The 16,426-nt window shown below is 51.9% G+C and overlaps 1 protein-coding gene across 1 annotated transcript in view; it reads left to right on the top strand.

Annotated features, from left to right (window-relative positions):
- The first annotated feature begins 978 nt into the window (after positions 1-978).
- Positions 979-16,426, top strand: part of LOC101071251 (NACHT, LRR and PYD domains-containing protein 12-like) — a 20,026-nt gene continuing 4,578 nt past the window's right edge. Inside the window, exons 1-5 of the mRNA XM_029829565.1 lie at positions 979-1,310; positions 3,012-4,849; positions 5,403-5,539; positions 10,564-10,737; positions 12,445-12,618. Of these exons, the coding sequence (XP_029685425.1) occupies positions 1,037-1,310; positions 3,012-4,849; positions 5,403-5,539; positions 10,564-10,737; positions 12,445-12,618 (2,597 nt within the window). The 5' untranslated portion in view covers positions 979-1,036. The remainder of the gene's footprint in view (positions 1,311-3,011; positions 4,850-5,402; positions 5,540-10,563; positions 10,738-12,444; positions 12,619-16,426) is intronic.

Here is a 16,426-nt window from a genome sequence, read left to right as displayed (position 1 = left end):
AGAAAAGTTGTTAGTTGCTTTGGCCAGTTGAACTAACGGTTTATTGGCAGTGGTGCAGCAACACTTCATCTTTGTGGGTCTCCAATCAACCAACGTTCATGTTTTTAGACTGTTAACCCTGGGACTAGTTAACCCTGGGACTGGTTAACCCTGGGGCTGGTTAACCCTGGGGCTGGTTAACCCTGGGACTGGTTAACGCTGGGGCTAGTTAACCCTGGGACTGGTTAACCCTGGGGCTAGTTAACCCTGGGACTGGTTAACCCTGGGACTGGTTAACCCTGGGGCTAGTTAACCCTGGGACTGGTTAACCCTGGGGCTGGTTAAGCCTGGGGCTAGTTAACCCTGGGACTGGTTAACCCTGGGGCTGGTTAACCCTAGGACTGGTTAACCCTGGGGCTAGTTAACATTGGGGCTGGTTAACCCTGGGACTGGTTAACCCTGGGGCTGGTTAACCCTGGGGCTGGTTAACCCTGGGGCTGGTTAACCCTGGGTTGACACTGTTTAACACTGGTTCAACCCTGGGGCTAGTTAACCCCGGGACTAGTTAAACCGGGGGCTACTTAACCCTAGGACTGGTTAACCCCGGGACTAGTTAGCCCCGGTTAACCTTAGGTTGACCCTGGGTCTAGTTGACCCTGCGACTAGTTAACCCTGGTTAACCCTAGTACACAGAGTGATGCAATGTTAGCCAAGGAACCAATGAATTCTGCTTTATTAAACTTTCTTTCTTCCTCCCTCCCTCCCTCCCTCTCCCTTCCTCCCTCCTTCCCTTCCTCCCTCCCTCCCTCCCTTCCTCTCCCTGCCTCCCTCCTCCCTCCCTCCTTTCCTCTCCCTCTCTCCCTCCCTCTCTCCCTCCTTTCATGTCCCGTTACTGACAACCAACTTTGGACCATCGTAAATGACTCATTCAACCTTTAAACCATCTCCTGTACGATGGTGGTTGGTGACGGAGGCTCTGAAGAGAAGGTGCAAAGTTCACTCCTGAAATGTTCCTTCACTCACTTGATTGCAGGTCTGCTGCCAGCAGGACGCTACAATGGCCCAAGAGACCCTGCTGAATGTTCTGGAAGATTTAACTGAGGAAGAATTCAATAAATTCAAATTTTACCTGAAAGATCCTGGAGTCATGGGAGGCTTCAACCCGATTAAAAACTACCAACTAGAGACCAGAGAGAGGACGGTCGTTGTGGATTTGATGGTGAAGGCTTACAAAGATCAAGGAGCCGTGGAAGTCACCAAGAAGATTTTAGAGAAGATACCTCGGAACGACATTCTGCAAAATCTTTCAGCTGTCAGTTCAGATCCAGAAGGTCAGTTTCTGTTCTAAAGCCTTTAATGCAGGAGAGGTTAAAGGTTAAACTGTTTCTCTAGTTCGTTATCAGTGTTGCTGAGAATAAAGTGCTGAACGGAGAACAGAAAGCTCAAAACACGTCGGGTAAAACATCTTTACACTAAAATGTTTCAGAGAATTCCAGAGTTGTTTCATGATGATATATTCATAAAGCACTTTAAAAACAACCGTTACAATTATAAAGCAGCTCAGATAAAATAAGTATAAAAGAACACGGAAGAAAAACGACACAAACAATAAAAGCAGGATCAAAGTCTCATAGCCGGATCAAGGTGCATTTTGAGATGGCTTTTAAAGATGTGGAGTAAAGGAGGCTGTCTAACGTCCGATGGCAGATGGCTTCATGATTTAGGAGCAGCACTCCAGGTGGTTCTGCTGAGATTCTGGTGCCTCCGGGAGCCGATCAGCCGCCCTGAGGCCCAAAATCACCAGATTGCTGCATCAGAGGACTTTACAGGCTGCACAGGTGTGACCTCCTCCGTCCTCAGGCCCTCAAACCAGGTCAGGAAAAACCTGGAGAAACCTGGAGGAGATCCACAGCTGAGGGATCCGTCTCCCTGGGACGGGCAGACGTGCAGCAGAGGCCACGTGCACAGAGCACATCAGCATTAACAGTAATATACCAGGTCCAGGTGCATCTTCAGACGTCCTCATCAGAGATGTGGCCCACCTTCATCCTCCGGGTCCTGATGGAGCGAATCCAGGATCAGCAAGACCAGAGAAAACCAAGACCGGCAATATGTGCATTTATGTAGGAGAATATGGGAACGGGCAGGAGAGGACAGACGGGCCATGCTGTAATAAAGGCATGGATAGAGGTGTAATAAAGGCACGGATAGAGGTGTAATAAAGGCATGGATAGAGGTGTAATAAAGGCATGGACAGAGGTGTAATAAAGGCATGGATAGAGGTGTAATAAAGGCATGGATAGAGGTGTGATAAAGGCATGGATAGAGGTGTGATAAAAGCATGGATAGAGGTGTAATAAAGGCATGGACGGAGGTGTAATAAAGGCATGGATAGAGGTGTAATAAAGGCATGGATAGAGGTGTAGCAAAGGCATGGAGAGAGGTGTTATAAAGGCATGGATAGAGTGACCATCATAACCACTAACGTCATTAAAATGTCATAAATCTAGAGTTAACTGTTACCAAGACACACAGGAAGTGGTCTGACTGAGGAGGCATGCTTAGGGTTAGGGTTAACCCATCCTTCCAGATGAAGCTGCACCGTCTTTTCTTGGAATGGAGGTTTGTCTCCTATCAAGTTCAGAACTCATGATCAACCCTTCGGACCTGCTGAGACCCGCCACCACTTTCATTGTTTTTCCTGATCTGGAATCAGTGAAACTTGATCCAGTCTGAAACTTTGAGCGTCAGATCTCAACAGCAGCATCAACAGCAAATTGCTGCAGCGTCAGTCTGAAAGAATTCCAGTCGTACCTGCTTTAAATGCTCTTCTGAGTTCTTTACTTAAGTTTTTGGGATTGTTTTACTCCAGTGATGCTGTTCTTGTCTTTTTGAAATGTGAAGCCCAACTGGACCTGAGAAGAAGAGAAACTGTAAAACATCAGCTCAAAGCACTCTGGAATAAATATATAATATATTCATATCTGCTGAATATATCGACTAACACATGTACATGTATATTTTGCTTTAAGGTCCCACATGTGAACACGTCCCCATCGACTCTCATCAATCAAACCTTCAGTCAAACCTGAGGAGCAGGTTTATGTGTGTGCAGGAAGGCTGTGATGAGAAGGTAGACGAGCAACGGCTGGACGACGTCTACACACAGCTGTACGTCACCACCGGTGGCGACATACACATCAATGCTCAGCACGAGGTCACTCAGATTGACATGGTTGGGAACCCTTCAGACACAGAACAACCCATTAGTCCCAGTCACCTGTTTACACCTCCAGCTGGGAAATATAAACCCATAAGAACTGTTCTGACCAGCGGAAATGCAGGAGTTGGCAAAACCTTTCTAATCCGCAAGTTTGTGTTGGACTGGGCAGAACAACGAGCCAATCAAGACGTGCATCTCATATTGCCGTTCACCTTTCGCCAGCTGAACCTGTTGAGGGGGAGACGCCTATCCTTGGCTGAACTCACTCATGAGTGCATCCAAGAGTCCAGGGCCATTCAAATAGAGGCTCTTAACAGCATCTTTACAGCTCTGCAGTCATCAGGAGACGCCAATTTTGACAGTTGTAAATTCAAACTTCTGTTTATCTTGGATGGGCTGGATGAGAGCCGACTAGAAATGGACACCAGAACCAATGAATTCCAGGAGGCGGATATAGATGTGAAGGCACCGTGCTCGGTGGAGGTCCTGCTCACAAACCTCATTAACAGAAGTCTTCTCCCCTCCGCTCGACTCTGGATAACCACGAGGCCCGCGGCAGCCAATCAGATCCATCCGGATTTTGTGGACATGAGGACAGAGGTGCGAGGGTTTACTGACGTGCAGAAGGAAGAGTACTTTAGGAGGAAGTTCAAGGATGAGGAGCAGGCGTGCAGCATCATCTCTCACATCAAGGCATCTCGAAGCCTCCATATCATGTGTCACATCCCAATCTTCTGCTGGGTCACTGCAAAGGTTTTTGAGGATGTGTTGAAGATGCGAGAAGAGCTGCCCAAGACTCTCACAGCGATGTACATCTCCTTCCTGGTTGTTCAGTTCTCACCGAAAAACAAGAGAGGAGACGGGAAAGGTCCACAATGGAGTCCAGAGAGCTGTGAGATGATTCCAATTCTGGCAAAGCTGGCATTTAAACAACTGCAGAAAGGCAATGTGATCTTCTACGAGTCCGATCTAAGAGACTGTGGCATCACCGTCAGGTCGGCTGATGCCTACTCAGGAGTGTTCACGCAGATGTTCAGAAGGGAGCGAGGACTGTTCAAGGAGGAGGTGTTCTGCTTTGTCCATCTGAGTGTTCAGGAGTTTCTCGCTGCTCTTCATGCACATTTGACATTCACCAATTCTGGCACCAACATACTGTCAAAAAAAACAACCTTATTACGTTATTTACGCTCTAAACTGCCCAACTCCAAAATCAAACAAACTGTTTTTTACCAGTGTGCGGTGGACGAGGCCTTGCAAAGTGAAAAAGGACACCTGGACCTGTTCCTGCGGTTCCTTTTGGGTCTTTCTCTGCCGACCAATCAGGCTCTTCTACGAGGTCTAATTAACGGTAAAGGCAGCTCAGAGCCCAATCAGGAAATCATTGGCTACATCAAGGAGAAGATTGGAGAGAATCTGTCCTCAGAGAGAATCATCAACCTGTTCCACTGTCTGAACGAGCTGAACGATAGTTCACTGGTCCAGGAGGTTCAACAGAACCTCAGATCTGGAAGATTGACAACAGAAAGTCTCTCCCCTGCTCAGTGGTCAGCTCTTGGCTTCATATTACTGTCCTCAGGACAAGACCTGGAGATGTTTGACCTGAAGAAATACTCTGCTTCAGAGTGGGTTCTTCTGAGGCTGCTGCCAGTGGTCACAGCCTGCAGAAAAGCCCTGTAAGTGTTCTGCAGGTGTTCTGCAGGTGTCTACAGGTGTTCTGCAGGTGTTCTGCAGGTGTCTGCATGTGTTCTGCAGGTGTCTGCAGGTGTTCTGCAGGTGTCTGCAGGTGCCTGCAGGTGTTCTACAGGTGTTCTGCAGGTGTCTGCAGGTGTTCTGCAGGTGTCTGCAGGTGTCTGCAGGCGTCTGCAGCTGTTCTGCAGGTGTCTGCAGGTGTTCTGCAGGTGTTCTGCAGGTGTCTGCAGGTGTTCTGCAGGTGTCTGCAGGTGTTCTGCAGGTGTCTGCAGGTGTCTGCAGGTGTTCAGCAACACGCATCACATCTGGCAGCGTTTTAGGCAGTCGCAGTAGTTACTCCAAGAACTGATTTCATTCCGTATCATTGCACCTTCCGTCCTCATAAAGGTCAACTAAAGAAATAAGCCTGCGTCCCTGATTGTGCAGGAGAGAACCAGAAGGATTTCCTGCTTTCTTCTTCTTTTCTTTTTTCAGGTTGAGTCACTGCAATCTGAGGGAGAGGAGTTGTGAAGCTCTGTCCCCCGTCCTCAGCTCCTCCTCCTCTAGTCTGCTAGAGCTGGACCTGAGTAACAATGACCTGAGGGATTCAGGGCTGAACGAGCTCTCTGTTGGTCTGAAGAGTCCAAACTGCCGGCTGGAGATCCTCAGGTTAGTGCTCCTTATCAGCATCATCAGTTTTTCTAAATGGCAGCTTGAAATGTTGGTTATCTTCCAAAAGAGGAAATATCTTTACCAAAAATGCCGACCAGCCGACCACTGTTCACTCCCACAGCTTTTAAAATGACTTAGTCTGGTTCTGGTTCCTGTGCTTCGCTCCCCAGTCAGGTCCAGGCCCCGACACAGGACCCAGAACTTTGCATAAATGAGCAGTTAATTAGTGAGGATTGTCTGTGTGTGTGTGTGTGTGTGTGTGTGTGGTGGATGTGTGCGTGTGTGTGTGCGTGTGTGTGTGTGTGTGTGTGTGTGTGTGTGTGTGTGTGTGTGTGTGTGGTGGATGTGCTTGCATGCAGGTTATCGGGCTGTATCATCACAGCAGAAGGATGTTCTTCTCTGGCCTCAGCGTTGAGGTCCAACCCAACCCATCTAAAAGAACTGGACCTGAGCTTCAACCATCCTGGAGATGATGGAACGAAGCAGCTCTCTGCTGTTCTGGAGGATCCAGAGTTGAGCCTGGAGGTTCTCAGGTAGATGCAAACACCCTCCCTAAAATGAAGACCTGTTACTATTTATGGATGAGCGATGTACATCGACTTCCTGGTTGTTCAGTTCACACCGAAAAACAAGAGAGGAGACGGGAAAGCTCCACAATGGAGTCCAGAGAGCTGTGAGATGATTCCAATTCTGGCAAAGCTGGCATTTGAACAACTGCAGAAAGGCAATGTGATCTTCTACGAGTCCGATCTTAGAGACTGTGGCATCACCGTCAGGTCGGCTGATGCCTACTCAGGAGTGTTCACGCAGATGTTCAGAAGGGAGCGAGGACTGTTCAAGGAGGAGGTGTTCTGCTTTGTCCATCTGAGTGTTCAGGAGTTTCTCGCTGCTCTTCATGTACATTTGACATTCACCAAGTCTGGCACCAACATACTGTCAGAAAAAACAACCTTATTACGTTATTTACGCTCTAAACTGCCCAACACCAAAATCAAACAGGCTGATTTTTACCAGTGCGCGGTGGACGAGGCCTTGCAAAATGAAAAAGGACACCTGGACCTGTTCCTGCGGTTCCTTTTGGGTCTTTCTCTGCCGACCAATCAGGCTCTTCTACGAGGTCTAATTAACGGTGAAGGCAGCTCAGAGCCCAATCAGGAAATCATTGGCTACATCAAGGAGAAGTTTGGAGAGAATCTGTCCTCAGAGAGAATCATCAACCTGTTCCACTGTCTGAACGAGCTGAACGATAGTTCACTGGTCCAGGAGGTTCAAGAGAACCTCAGATCTGGAAGATTGACAACAGAAAGTCTCTCCTCTGCTCAGTGGTCAGCTCTTGGCTTCATATTACTGTCCTCAGGACAAGACCTGGAGATGTTTGACCTGAAGAAATACTCTGCTTCAGAGTGGGTTCTTCTGAGGCTGCTGCCAGTGGTCACAGCCTGCAGAAAAGCCCTGTAAGTGTTCTGCAGATGTCTACAGGTGTCTGCAGGTGTTCTGCAGGTGTCTGCAGGTGTTCTACAGGTGTTCTGCAGGTGTCTGCAGGTGTTTTACAGGTGTCTGCAGGTGTCTGCAGGTGTTCTGCAGGTGTCTGCAGGTGTCTGCAGGTGTTCTGCAGGTGTCTGCAGGTGTTCTACAGGTGTTCTGCAGGTGTCTGCAGGTGTCTACAGGTGTTCTGCAGGGTTCTGCAGGTGTCTGCAGGTGTCTACAGGGTTCTGCAGGTGTCTGCAGGTGTTCTACAGGTGTTCTGCAGGTGTCTGCAGGTGTTTACAGGTGGTCTGCATGTGTTCTGCAGGTGTCTGCAGGTGTCTGCAAGGTGTCTGCAAGTGTCTGCAGGTGTCTGCAAGGTGTCTGCAGGTGTCTGCAGGTGTTCTGCAGGTGTCTGCAGGTGTTCTGTCATGTGTCCTGCAGGTGTTCTGCAGGTGTTCTGTAGGTGTTCTGCAGGTGTCTGCAGGTGTTCTGCAGGTGTCTGCAGGTGTCTGCAGGTGTTCTGCAGGTGTCTGCAGGTGTTCTGCAGGTGTTCTGCAGGTGTCTACAGGTGTCTGCAGGTGTTCTGCAGGTGTCTGCAGGTGGTCTGCAGGTGTCTGCAGGTGTTCTGCAGGTGTCTGCAGGTGTCTGCAGGTGTTCTGCAGGTGTTCTGTAGGTGTCTGCAGGTGTCTGCAGGTGTTCTGCAGGTGTTCTGCAGGTGTCTGCAGGTGTCTGCAGGTGTCTGCAGGTGTTCTGCAGGGGTCTGCAGGTGTCTGCAGGTGTCTGCAGGTGTTCTGCAGGTGTTCTGCAGGGGTCTACAGGTGTCTGCAGGTGTCTGCAGGTGTCTGCAGGTGTCTGCAGGTGTTCTGCAGGTGTTCTGTAGGTGTCTGCAGGTGTCTGCAGGTGTTCTGCAGGTGTTCTGCAGGTGTCTGCAGGTGTTCTGCAGGTGTTCTGCAGGGTCTGCAGGTGTCTGCAGGTGTTCTGCAGGTGTCCTGCGGTGTTCGGCAGGTGTCTGCAGGTGTCTGCAGGTGTCTGCAGTTGTTCTGCAGGTGTCTGCAGGTTGTCTGCAGGTGTCTGCAGGTGTCTGCAGGTGTTCTGCCGTGTTGTGTGTCTGTCTGCAGGGAGGCGTTCTGCATGTTTCTGCAGGTGTCTGCAGGTGTTCTGCAGGTGTTCTGCAGGTGTCTGCAGGTGTCTGCAGGTGTTCTGCAGGTGTCTGCAGGTGTTCTGCAGGTGTCTGCAGGTGTCTGCAGGTGTCTGCAGGTGTTCTGCAGGTGTCTGCAGGTGTCTGCAGGTGTTCTGCAGGTGTTCTGCATGTGTCTGCAGGTGTCTGCAGGTGTCTGCAGGTGTCTGCAGGTGTTCTGCAGGTGTCTACAGGTGTCTACAGGTGGTCTGCAGGTGTTCTGCAGGTGTTCTGCAGGTGTCTGCAGGTATTCTGCAGGTGTCTGCAGGTGTTCTGCAGGTGTCTGCAGGTGTCTGCAGGTGTTCAGCAACACGCATCACATCTGGCAGCGTTTTAGGCAGTCGCAGTAGTTACTCCAAGAACTGATTTCATTCCGTATCATTGCACCTTCCGTCCTCATAAAGGTCAACTAAAGAAATAAGCCTGCGTCCCTGATTGTGCAGGAGAGAACCAGAAGGATTTCCTGCTTTCTTCTTCTATTCTTTTTTCAGGTTGAGTCACTGCAATCTGAGGGAGTGGAGTTGTGAAGCTCTGTCCCCCGTCCTCAGCGCCTCCTCCTCTAGTCTGCTAGAGCTGGACCTGAGTAACAATGAGCTGAGGGATTCAGGGCTGAACGAGCTCTCTGTTGGTCTGAAGAGTCCAAACTGCCGGCTGGAGATCCTCAGGTTAGTGCTCCTTATCAGCATCATCAGTTTTTCTAAATGGCAGCTTGAAATGTTGGTTATCTTCCAAAAAGAGGAAATATCTTTACCAAAAATGCCGACCAGCCGACCACTGTTCACTCCCACAGCTTTTAAAATGACTTAGTCTGGTTCTGGTTCCTGTGCTTCGCTCCCCAGTCAGGTCCAGGCCCCGACACACGACCCAGAACTTTGCATAAATGAGCTGTTAATTAGTGAGGAATGTGTGTGTGTGTGTCTGTGTGTGCGTGCGTGTGTGTGTGTGTGTATGTATGTATGTGTGTGTGTGTGTGTGTGTGTGTGTGTGTGTGTGTGTGTGTGTGTGTGTGTGTGTGTGTGTGTGTGGTGGATGTGCTTGCATGCAGGTTATCGGGCTGTATCATCACAGCAGAAGGATGTTCTTCTCTGGCCTCAGCGTTGAGGTCCAACCCAACCCATCTAAAAGAACTGGACCTGAGCTTCAACCATCCTGGAGATGATGGAACGAAGCAGCTCTCTGCTGTTCTGGAGGATCCAGAGTTGAGCCTGGAGGTTCTCAGGTAGATGCAAACACCCTCCCTAAAATGAAGACCTGTTACTATTTATGGATGAGCGATGTACATCGACTTCCTGGTTGTTCAGTTCACACCGAAAAACAAGAGAGGAGACGGGAAAGCTCCACAATGTTCTGCAGGTGTCTGCAGGTGTTCTACAGGTGTTCTGCAGGTGTCTGCAGGTGTCTGCAGGTGTCTGCAGGTGTTTGCAGGTGTTCTGCAGGTGTCTGCAGGTTTCTGCAGGTGTCTGTAGGTGTTTGCAGGTGTTCTGCAGGTGTCTGCAGGTGTCTGCAGGTGTCTGCAGGTATTCTGCAGGTGTTCTGCATGTGTCTGCAGGTGTCTGCAGGTGTCTGCAGGTGTTCTGCAGGTGTTCTGCATGTGTCTGCAGGCGTTCTGCATGTGTCTGCAGGTGTCTGCAGGGGTCTGCAGGTGTCTGCAGGTGTTCTGCAGGTGTCTGCAGGTGTTCTGCAGGTGGTCTGCATGTGTCTGCAGGTGTTCTGCAGGTGTCTGCAGGTGTCTGCAGGTGTTCTGCAGGTGTCTGCAGGTGTTCCGCAGGTGTCTGCAGGTGTCTGCAGGTGTCTGCAGGTGGTCTGCAGGTGTTCTGCAGGTGTCTGCAGGTGTTCTGCAGGTGGTCTGCATGTGTCTGCAGGTGTTCTGCAGGTGTCTGCAGGTGTTCCGCAGGTGTCTGCAGGTGTCTGCAGGTGTTCTGCAGGTGGTCTGCAGGTGTCTGCAGGTGTCTGCAGGTGTCTGCATGTGTCTGCAGGTGTTCTGCATGTGTCTGCAGGTGTTCTGCAGGTGTCTGCAGGTGTCTGCAGGTGGTCTGCAGGTGTTCTGCAGGTGTCTGCAGGTGTCTACAGGTGTTCTGCAGGTGTCTGCAGGTGTTCTGCAGGTGTCTGCAGGTGTCCTGCAGGTGTCTGCAGGTGTTCTGCAGGTGTCTGCAGGTGTTCTGCAGGTGTCTGCAGGTGTCTGCAGGTGTTCAGCAACACGCATCACATCTGGCAGCGTTTTAGGCAGTCGCAGTAGTTACTCCAAGAACTGATTTCATTCCGTATCATTGCACCTTCCGTCCTCATAAAGGTCAACTAAAGAAATAAGCCTGCGTCCCTGATTGTGCAGGAGAGAACCAGAAGGATTTCCTGCTTTCTTCTTCTTTTCTTTTTTCAGGTTGAGTCACTGCAATCTGAGGGGGAGGAGTTGTGAAGCTCTGTCCCCCGTCCTCAGCTCCTCCTCCTCTAGTCTGCTAGAGCTGGACCTGAGTAACAATGACCTGAGGGATTCAGGGCTGAACAAGCTCTCTGTTGGTCTGAAGAGTCCAAACTGCCGGCTGGAGATCCTCAGGTTAGTGCTCCTTATCAGCATCATCAGTTTTTCTAAATGGCAGCTTGAAATGTTGGTTATCTTCCAAAAAGAGGAAATATCTTTACCAAAAAAGCCTGTTCAAGGAGGAGGTGTTCTGCTTTGTCCATCTGAGTGTTCAGGAGTTTCTCGCTGCTCTTCATGCACATTTGACATTCACCAAGTCTGGCACCAACATACTGTCAGAAAAAACAACCTTATTCCGTTATTTAGGCTCTAAACTGTTCAACACCAAAATCAAACAGGCTGATTTTTACCAGTGTGCGGTGGACGAGGCCTTGCAAAATGAAAAAGGACACCTGGACCTGTTCCTGCGGTTCCTTTTGGGTCTTTCTCTGCCGACCAATCAGGCTCTTCTACGAGGTCTAATTAACCTTGAAGGCAGCTCAGAGCCCAATCAGGAAATCATTGGCTACATCAAGGAGAAGATTGGAGAGAATCTGTCCTCAGAGAGAATCATCAACCTGTTCCACTGTCTGAACGAGCTGAACGATAGTTCACTGGTCCAGGAGGTTCAAGAGAACCTCAGATCTGGAAGATTGAGAACAGAAAGTCTCTCCTCTGCTCAGTGGTCAGCTCTTGGCTTCATATTACTGTCCTCAGGACAAGACCTGGAGATGTTTGACCTGAAGAAATACTCTGCTTCAGAGTGGGTTCTTCTGAGGCTGCTGCCAGTGGTCACAGCCTGCACAAAAGCCATGTAAGTGTTCTGCAGGTGTTCTGCAGGTGTTCTGCAGGTGTCTGAAGGTGTCTGCAGGTGTCTGCATGTGTCTGCAGGTGTTCTGCAGGTGTTCTGCAGGTGTTCTGTAGGTGTCTGCAGGTGTCTGCAGGTGTTCTGCAGGTGTTCTGCAGGTGTCCTGCAGGTGTCTGCAGGTGTCTGCAGGTGTTGTGCAGGTGTTCTGCAGGTGTTGTGCAGGTGTTGTGCAGGTGTCTGCAGGTGTTCTGCAGGTGTTGTGCAGGTGTCTGCAGGTGTTGTGCAGCTGTCTGTAGTTGTTCTGCATGTGTCTGCAGGTGTTCTGCAGGTGTTGTGCAGGTGTCTGCAGGTGTCTGCAGGTGTTCTACAGGTGTTCTGCAGGTGTCTGCAGGTGTTTTACAGGTGTCTGCAGGTGTCTGCAGGTGTCTGCAGGTGTTCTACAGGTGTTCTGCAGGTGTCTGCAGGTGTTTTACAGGTGTCTGCAGGTGTCTGCAGGTGTCTGCAGATGTCTGCAGGTGTCTGCAGGTGTTTGCAGGTGTCTGCAGATGTCTGTAGGTGTCTGCAGGTGTCTGCAAGTGTCTGCAGGTGTTCTGCAGGTGTCTGCAGGTGTTCTGCATGTGTCTGCAGGTGTTCTGCAGGTGTCTGCAGGTGTTCTGCAGGTGTCTGCAGGTGTCTGCAGGTGTCTGCAGGTGTCTGCAGGTGTCTGCAGGTGTCTGCAGGTGTTCTGCAGGTGTCTGCAGGTGTCTGCAGGTGTTCTGCAGGTGTTCTGCAGGTGTCTGCAGGTGTCTGCAGGTGTTCTGCAGGTGTTCAGCAACACGCATCACATCTGGCAGCGTTTTAGGCAGTCGCAGTAGTTACTCCAAGAACTGATTTCATTCCGTATCATTGCACCTTCCGTCCTCATAAAGGTCAACTAAAGAAATAAGCCTGCGTCCCTGATTGTGCAGGAGAGAACCAGAAGGATTTCCTGCTTTCTTCTTCTTTTCTTTTTTCAGGTTGAGTGACTGCAATCTGAGGGGGAGGAGTTGTGAAGCTCTGTCCCCCGTCCTCAGCTCCTCCTCCTCTAGTCTGCTAGAGCTGGACCTGAGTAACAATGACCTGAGGGATTCAGGGCTGAACAAGCTCTCTGTTGGTCTGAAGAGTCCAAACTGCCGGCTGGAGATCCTCAGGTTAGTGCTCCTTATCAGCATCATCAGTCTTTCTACATGGCAGCTTGAAATGTTGGTTATCTTCCAAAAAGAGGAAATATCTTTACCAAAAAAGCCTGTTCAAGGAGGAGGTGTTCTGCTTTGTCCATCTGAGTGTTCAGGAGTTTCTCGCTGCTCTTCATGTACATTTGACATTCACCAAGTCTGGCACCAACATACTGTCAGAAAAAACAACCTTATTACGTTATTTAGGCTCTAAACTGTTCAACACCAAAATCAAACAGGCTGATTTTTACCAGTGCGCGGTGGACGAGGCCTTGCAAAATGAAAAAGGACACCTGGACCTGTTCCTGCGGTTCCTTTTGGGTCTTTCTCTGCCGACCAATCAGGCTCTTCTACGAGGTCTAATTAATGGTGAAGGCAGCTCAGAGCCCAATCAGGAAATCATTGGCTACATCAAGAGGAAGATTGGAGAGAATCTGTCCTCAGAGAGAATCATCAACCTGTTCCACTGTCTGAACGAGCTGAACGATAGTTCACTGGTCCAGGAGGTTCAACAGAACCTCAGATCTGGAAGATTGACAACAGAAAGGCTCTCCTCTGCTCAGTGGTCAGCTCTTGGCTTCATATTACTGTCCTCAGGACAAGACCTGGAGATGTTTGACCTGAAGAAATACTCTGCTTCAGAGTGGGTTCTTCTGAGGCTGCTGCCAGTGGTCACAGCCTGCAGAAAAGCCCTGTAAGTGTTCTGCAGGTGTCTGCAGGTGTCTGCAGGTGTTCTGCAGGTGTTCTGCAGGTGTCTGCAGGTGTCTGCAGGTGTCTGCAGGTGTCTGCAGCTGTTCTGCAGGTGTCTGCAGGTGTTCTGCAGGTGTCTGCAGGTGCCTGCAGGTGTTCTACAGGTGTTCTGCAGGTGTCTGCAGGTGTCTGCAGGTGTTCTGCAGGTGTCTGCAGGTGTTCTGCAGGTGTTCTGCAGGTGTCTGCAGGTGTCTGCAGGTGTTGTGCAGGTGTTGTGCAGGTGTCTGCAGGTGTTCTGCAGGTGTCTGCAGGTGTTGTGCATGTGTCTGCAGGTATCTGCAGGTGTTCTACAGGTGTCTGCAGGTGTCTGCAGGTGTTCTGCAGGTGTCTACAGGTGTTCTGCAGGTGTCTGCAGGTGTCTGCATGTGTCTGCAGGTGTCTGCGGGTGTCTGCAGGTGTCTGCAGGTGTTCTGCAGGTGTTCTGCAGGTGTCTGCAGGTGTTCTGCAGGTTTCTGCAGGTGTCTGCAGGTGTTCTGCGGGTGTCTGCGGGTGTCTGCAGTTGTTCTGCAGGTGTCTGCGGGTGTCTGCGGGTGTTCTGCGGGTGTCTGCGGGTGTCTGCGGTTGTTCTGCGGGTGTCTGCGGGTGTCTGCGGGTGTTCTGCAGGTCTGCGGGTGTCTGCGGGTGTCTGCGGGTGTTCTGCGGGTGTCTGCGGGTGTCTGCGGGTGTTCTGCAGGTGTTCTGCAGGTCTGCGGGTGTCTGCGGGTGTCTGCGGGTGTCTGCGGGTGTTCTGCAGGTGTTCTGCAGGTCTGCGGGTGTCTGCGGGTGTTCTGCAGGTGTCTGCAGGTGTTCTGCAGGTGTCTGCAGGTGCCTGCAGGTGTTCTACAGGTGTTCTGCAGGTGTCTGCAGGTGTCTGCAGGTGTTCTGCAGGTGTCTGCAGGTGTTCTGCAGGTGTTCTGCAGGTGTCTGCAGGTGTCTGCAGGTGTTGTGCAGGTGTTGTGCAGGTGTCTGCAGGTGTTCTGCAGTTGTCTGCAGGTGTTGTGCATGTGTCTGCAGGTATCTGCAGGTGTTCTACAGGTGTCTGCAGGTGTCTGCAGGTGTTCTGCAGGTGTCTACAGGTGTTCTGCAGGTGTCTGCAGGTGTCTGCATGTGTCTGCAGGTGTCTGCGGGTGTCTGCAGGTGTCTGCAGGTGTTCTGCAGGTGTTCTGCAGGTGTCTGCAGGTGTTCTGCAGGTTTCTGCAGGTGTCTGCAGGTGTTCTGCGGGTGTCTGCGGGTGTCTGCAGTTGTTCTGCAGGTGTCTGCGGGTGTCTGCGGGTGTTCTGCGGGTGTCTGCGGGTGTCTGCGGTTGTTCTGCGGGTGTCTGCGGATGGTCTGCGGGTGTCTGCGGGTGTTCTGCAGGTCTGCGGGTGTCTGCGGGTGTCTGCGGGTGTTCTGCGGGTGTCTGCGGGTGTCTGCGGGTGTCTGCGGGTGTCTGCGGGTGTTCTGCAGGTGTTCTGCAGGTCTGCGGGTGTCTGCGGGTGTCTGCGGGTGTCTGCGGGTGTCTGCGGGTGTTCTGCAGGTGTTCTGCAGGTCTGCGGGTGTCTGCGGGTGTTCTGCAGGTGTTCTGCAGGTGTCTGCAGGTGTTCTGCGGGTGTCTGCGGGTGTCTGCGGGTGTTCTGCGGGTGTCTGCGGGTGTCTGCGGTTGTCTGCGGGTGTTCTGCGGGTGTCTGCGGGTGTCTGCGGGTGTCTGCGGGTGTTCTGCGGGTGTCTGCGGGTGTCTGCAGGTGTCTGCAGGTGTTCTGCGGGTGTTCTGCAGGTGTCTGCAGGTGTTCTGCAGGTTTCTGCGGGTGTCTGCAGGTGTCTGCAGGTGTCTGCAGGTGTTCTGCAGGTGTCTGCAGGTGTCTGCAGGTGTTCTGCAGGTGTCTGCAGGTGTTCTGCAGGTGTCTGCAGGTGTTCTGCAGGTGTCTGCAGGTGTCTGCATGTGTCTGCAGGTGTTCTGCGGGTGTCTGCGGGTCTCTGCGGGTGTTCTGCGGGTGTTCTGCAGGTGTTCTGCAGGTGTCTGCAGGTGTTCTGCAGGTGTTCTGCAGGTGTCTGCAGGGGTCTGCAGGTGTTCTGCAGGTGTCTGCAGGTGTCTGCATGTGTCTGCATGTGTCTGCAGGTGTTCTGCAGGTGTCTGCAGGTGTCTGCAGGTGTTCTGCAGGTGTCTTCAGGTGTTCTGCAGGTGTTCTGCGGGTGTCTGCGGGTGTCTGCGGGTGTTCTGCCGGTGTTCTGCAGGTCTGCGGGTGTCTGCGGGTGTTCTGCAGGTGTTCTGCAGGTGTCTGCAGGTGTTCTGCGGGTGTCTGCGGGTGTCTGCGGGTGTTCTGCGGGTGTCTGCGGGTGTTCTGCGGGTGTCTGCGGGTGTCTGCGGTTGTCTGCGGGTGTTCTGCGGGTGTCTGCGGGTGTCTGCGGGTGTTCTGCGGGTGTCTGCGGGTGTCTGCGGGTGTCTGCAGGTGTTCTGCGGGTGTTCTGCAGGTGTCTGCAGGTGTTCTGCGGGTTTCTGCGGGTGTCTGCGGGTGTCTGCGGGTGTCTGCGGGTGTCTGCAGGTGTCTGCTGGTGTCTGCAGGTGTCTGCAGGTGTTCTGCAGGTGTCTGCAGGTGACTGCAGGTGTTCTGCAGGTGTCTGCAGGTGTTCTGCAGGTGTCTGCAGGTGTCTGCAGGTGTTCTGCAGGTGTCTGCAGGTGTCTGCATGTGTCTGCAGGTGTTCTGCGGGTGTCTGCGGGTGTTCTGCGGGTGTTCTGCAGGTGTTCTGCAGGTGTCTGCAGGTGTTCTGCAGGTGTTCTGCAGGTGTCTGCAGGGGTCTGCAGGTGTTCTGCAGGTGTCTGCAGGTGTCTGCATGTGTCTGCATGTGTCTGCAGGTGTTCTGCAGGGGTCTGCAGGTGTTCTGCAGGTGTCTGCAGGTGTCTGCAGGTGTTCTGCAGGTGTCTGCAGGTGTCTGCAGGTGTTCTGCAGGTGTCTGCAGGTGTTCTGCAGGTGTCTGCAGGTGTCTGCAGGTGTTCTGCAGGTGTCTGCGGGTGTCTGCGGGTGTCTGCAGGTGTTCTGCGGGTGTCTGCGGGTGTCTGCGGGTGTTCTGCGGGTGTTCT

This window comes from Takifugu rubripes, chromosome 21, assembly GCF_901000725.2.
Source record: "Takifugu rubripes chromosome 21, fTakRub1.2, whole genome shotgun sequence".
NCBI lineage: Eukaryota > Metazoa > Chordata > Actinopteri > Tetraodontiformes > Tetraodontidae > Takifugu > Takifugu rubripes.
Note: the sequence above shows the minus strand (reverse complement) of the source record. Positions and strands in the feature narration are given on the sequence as shown.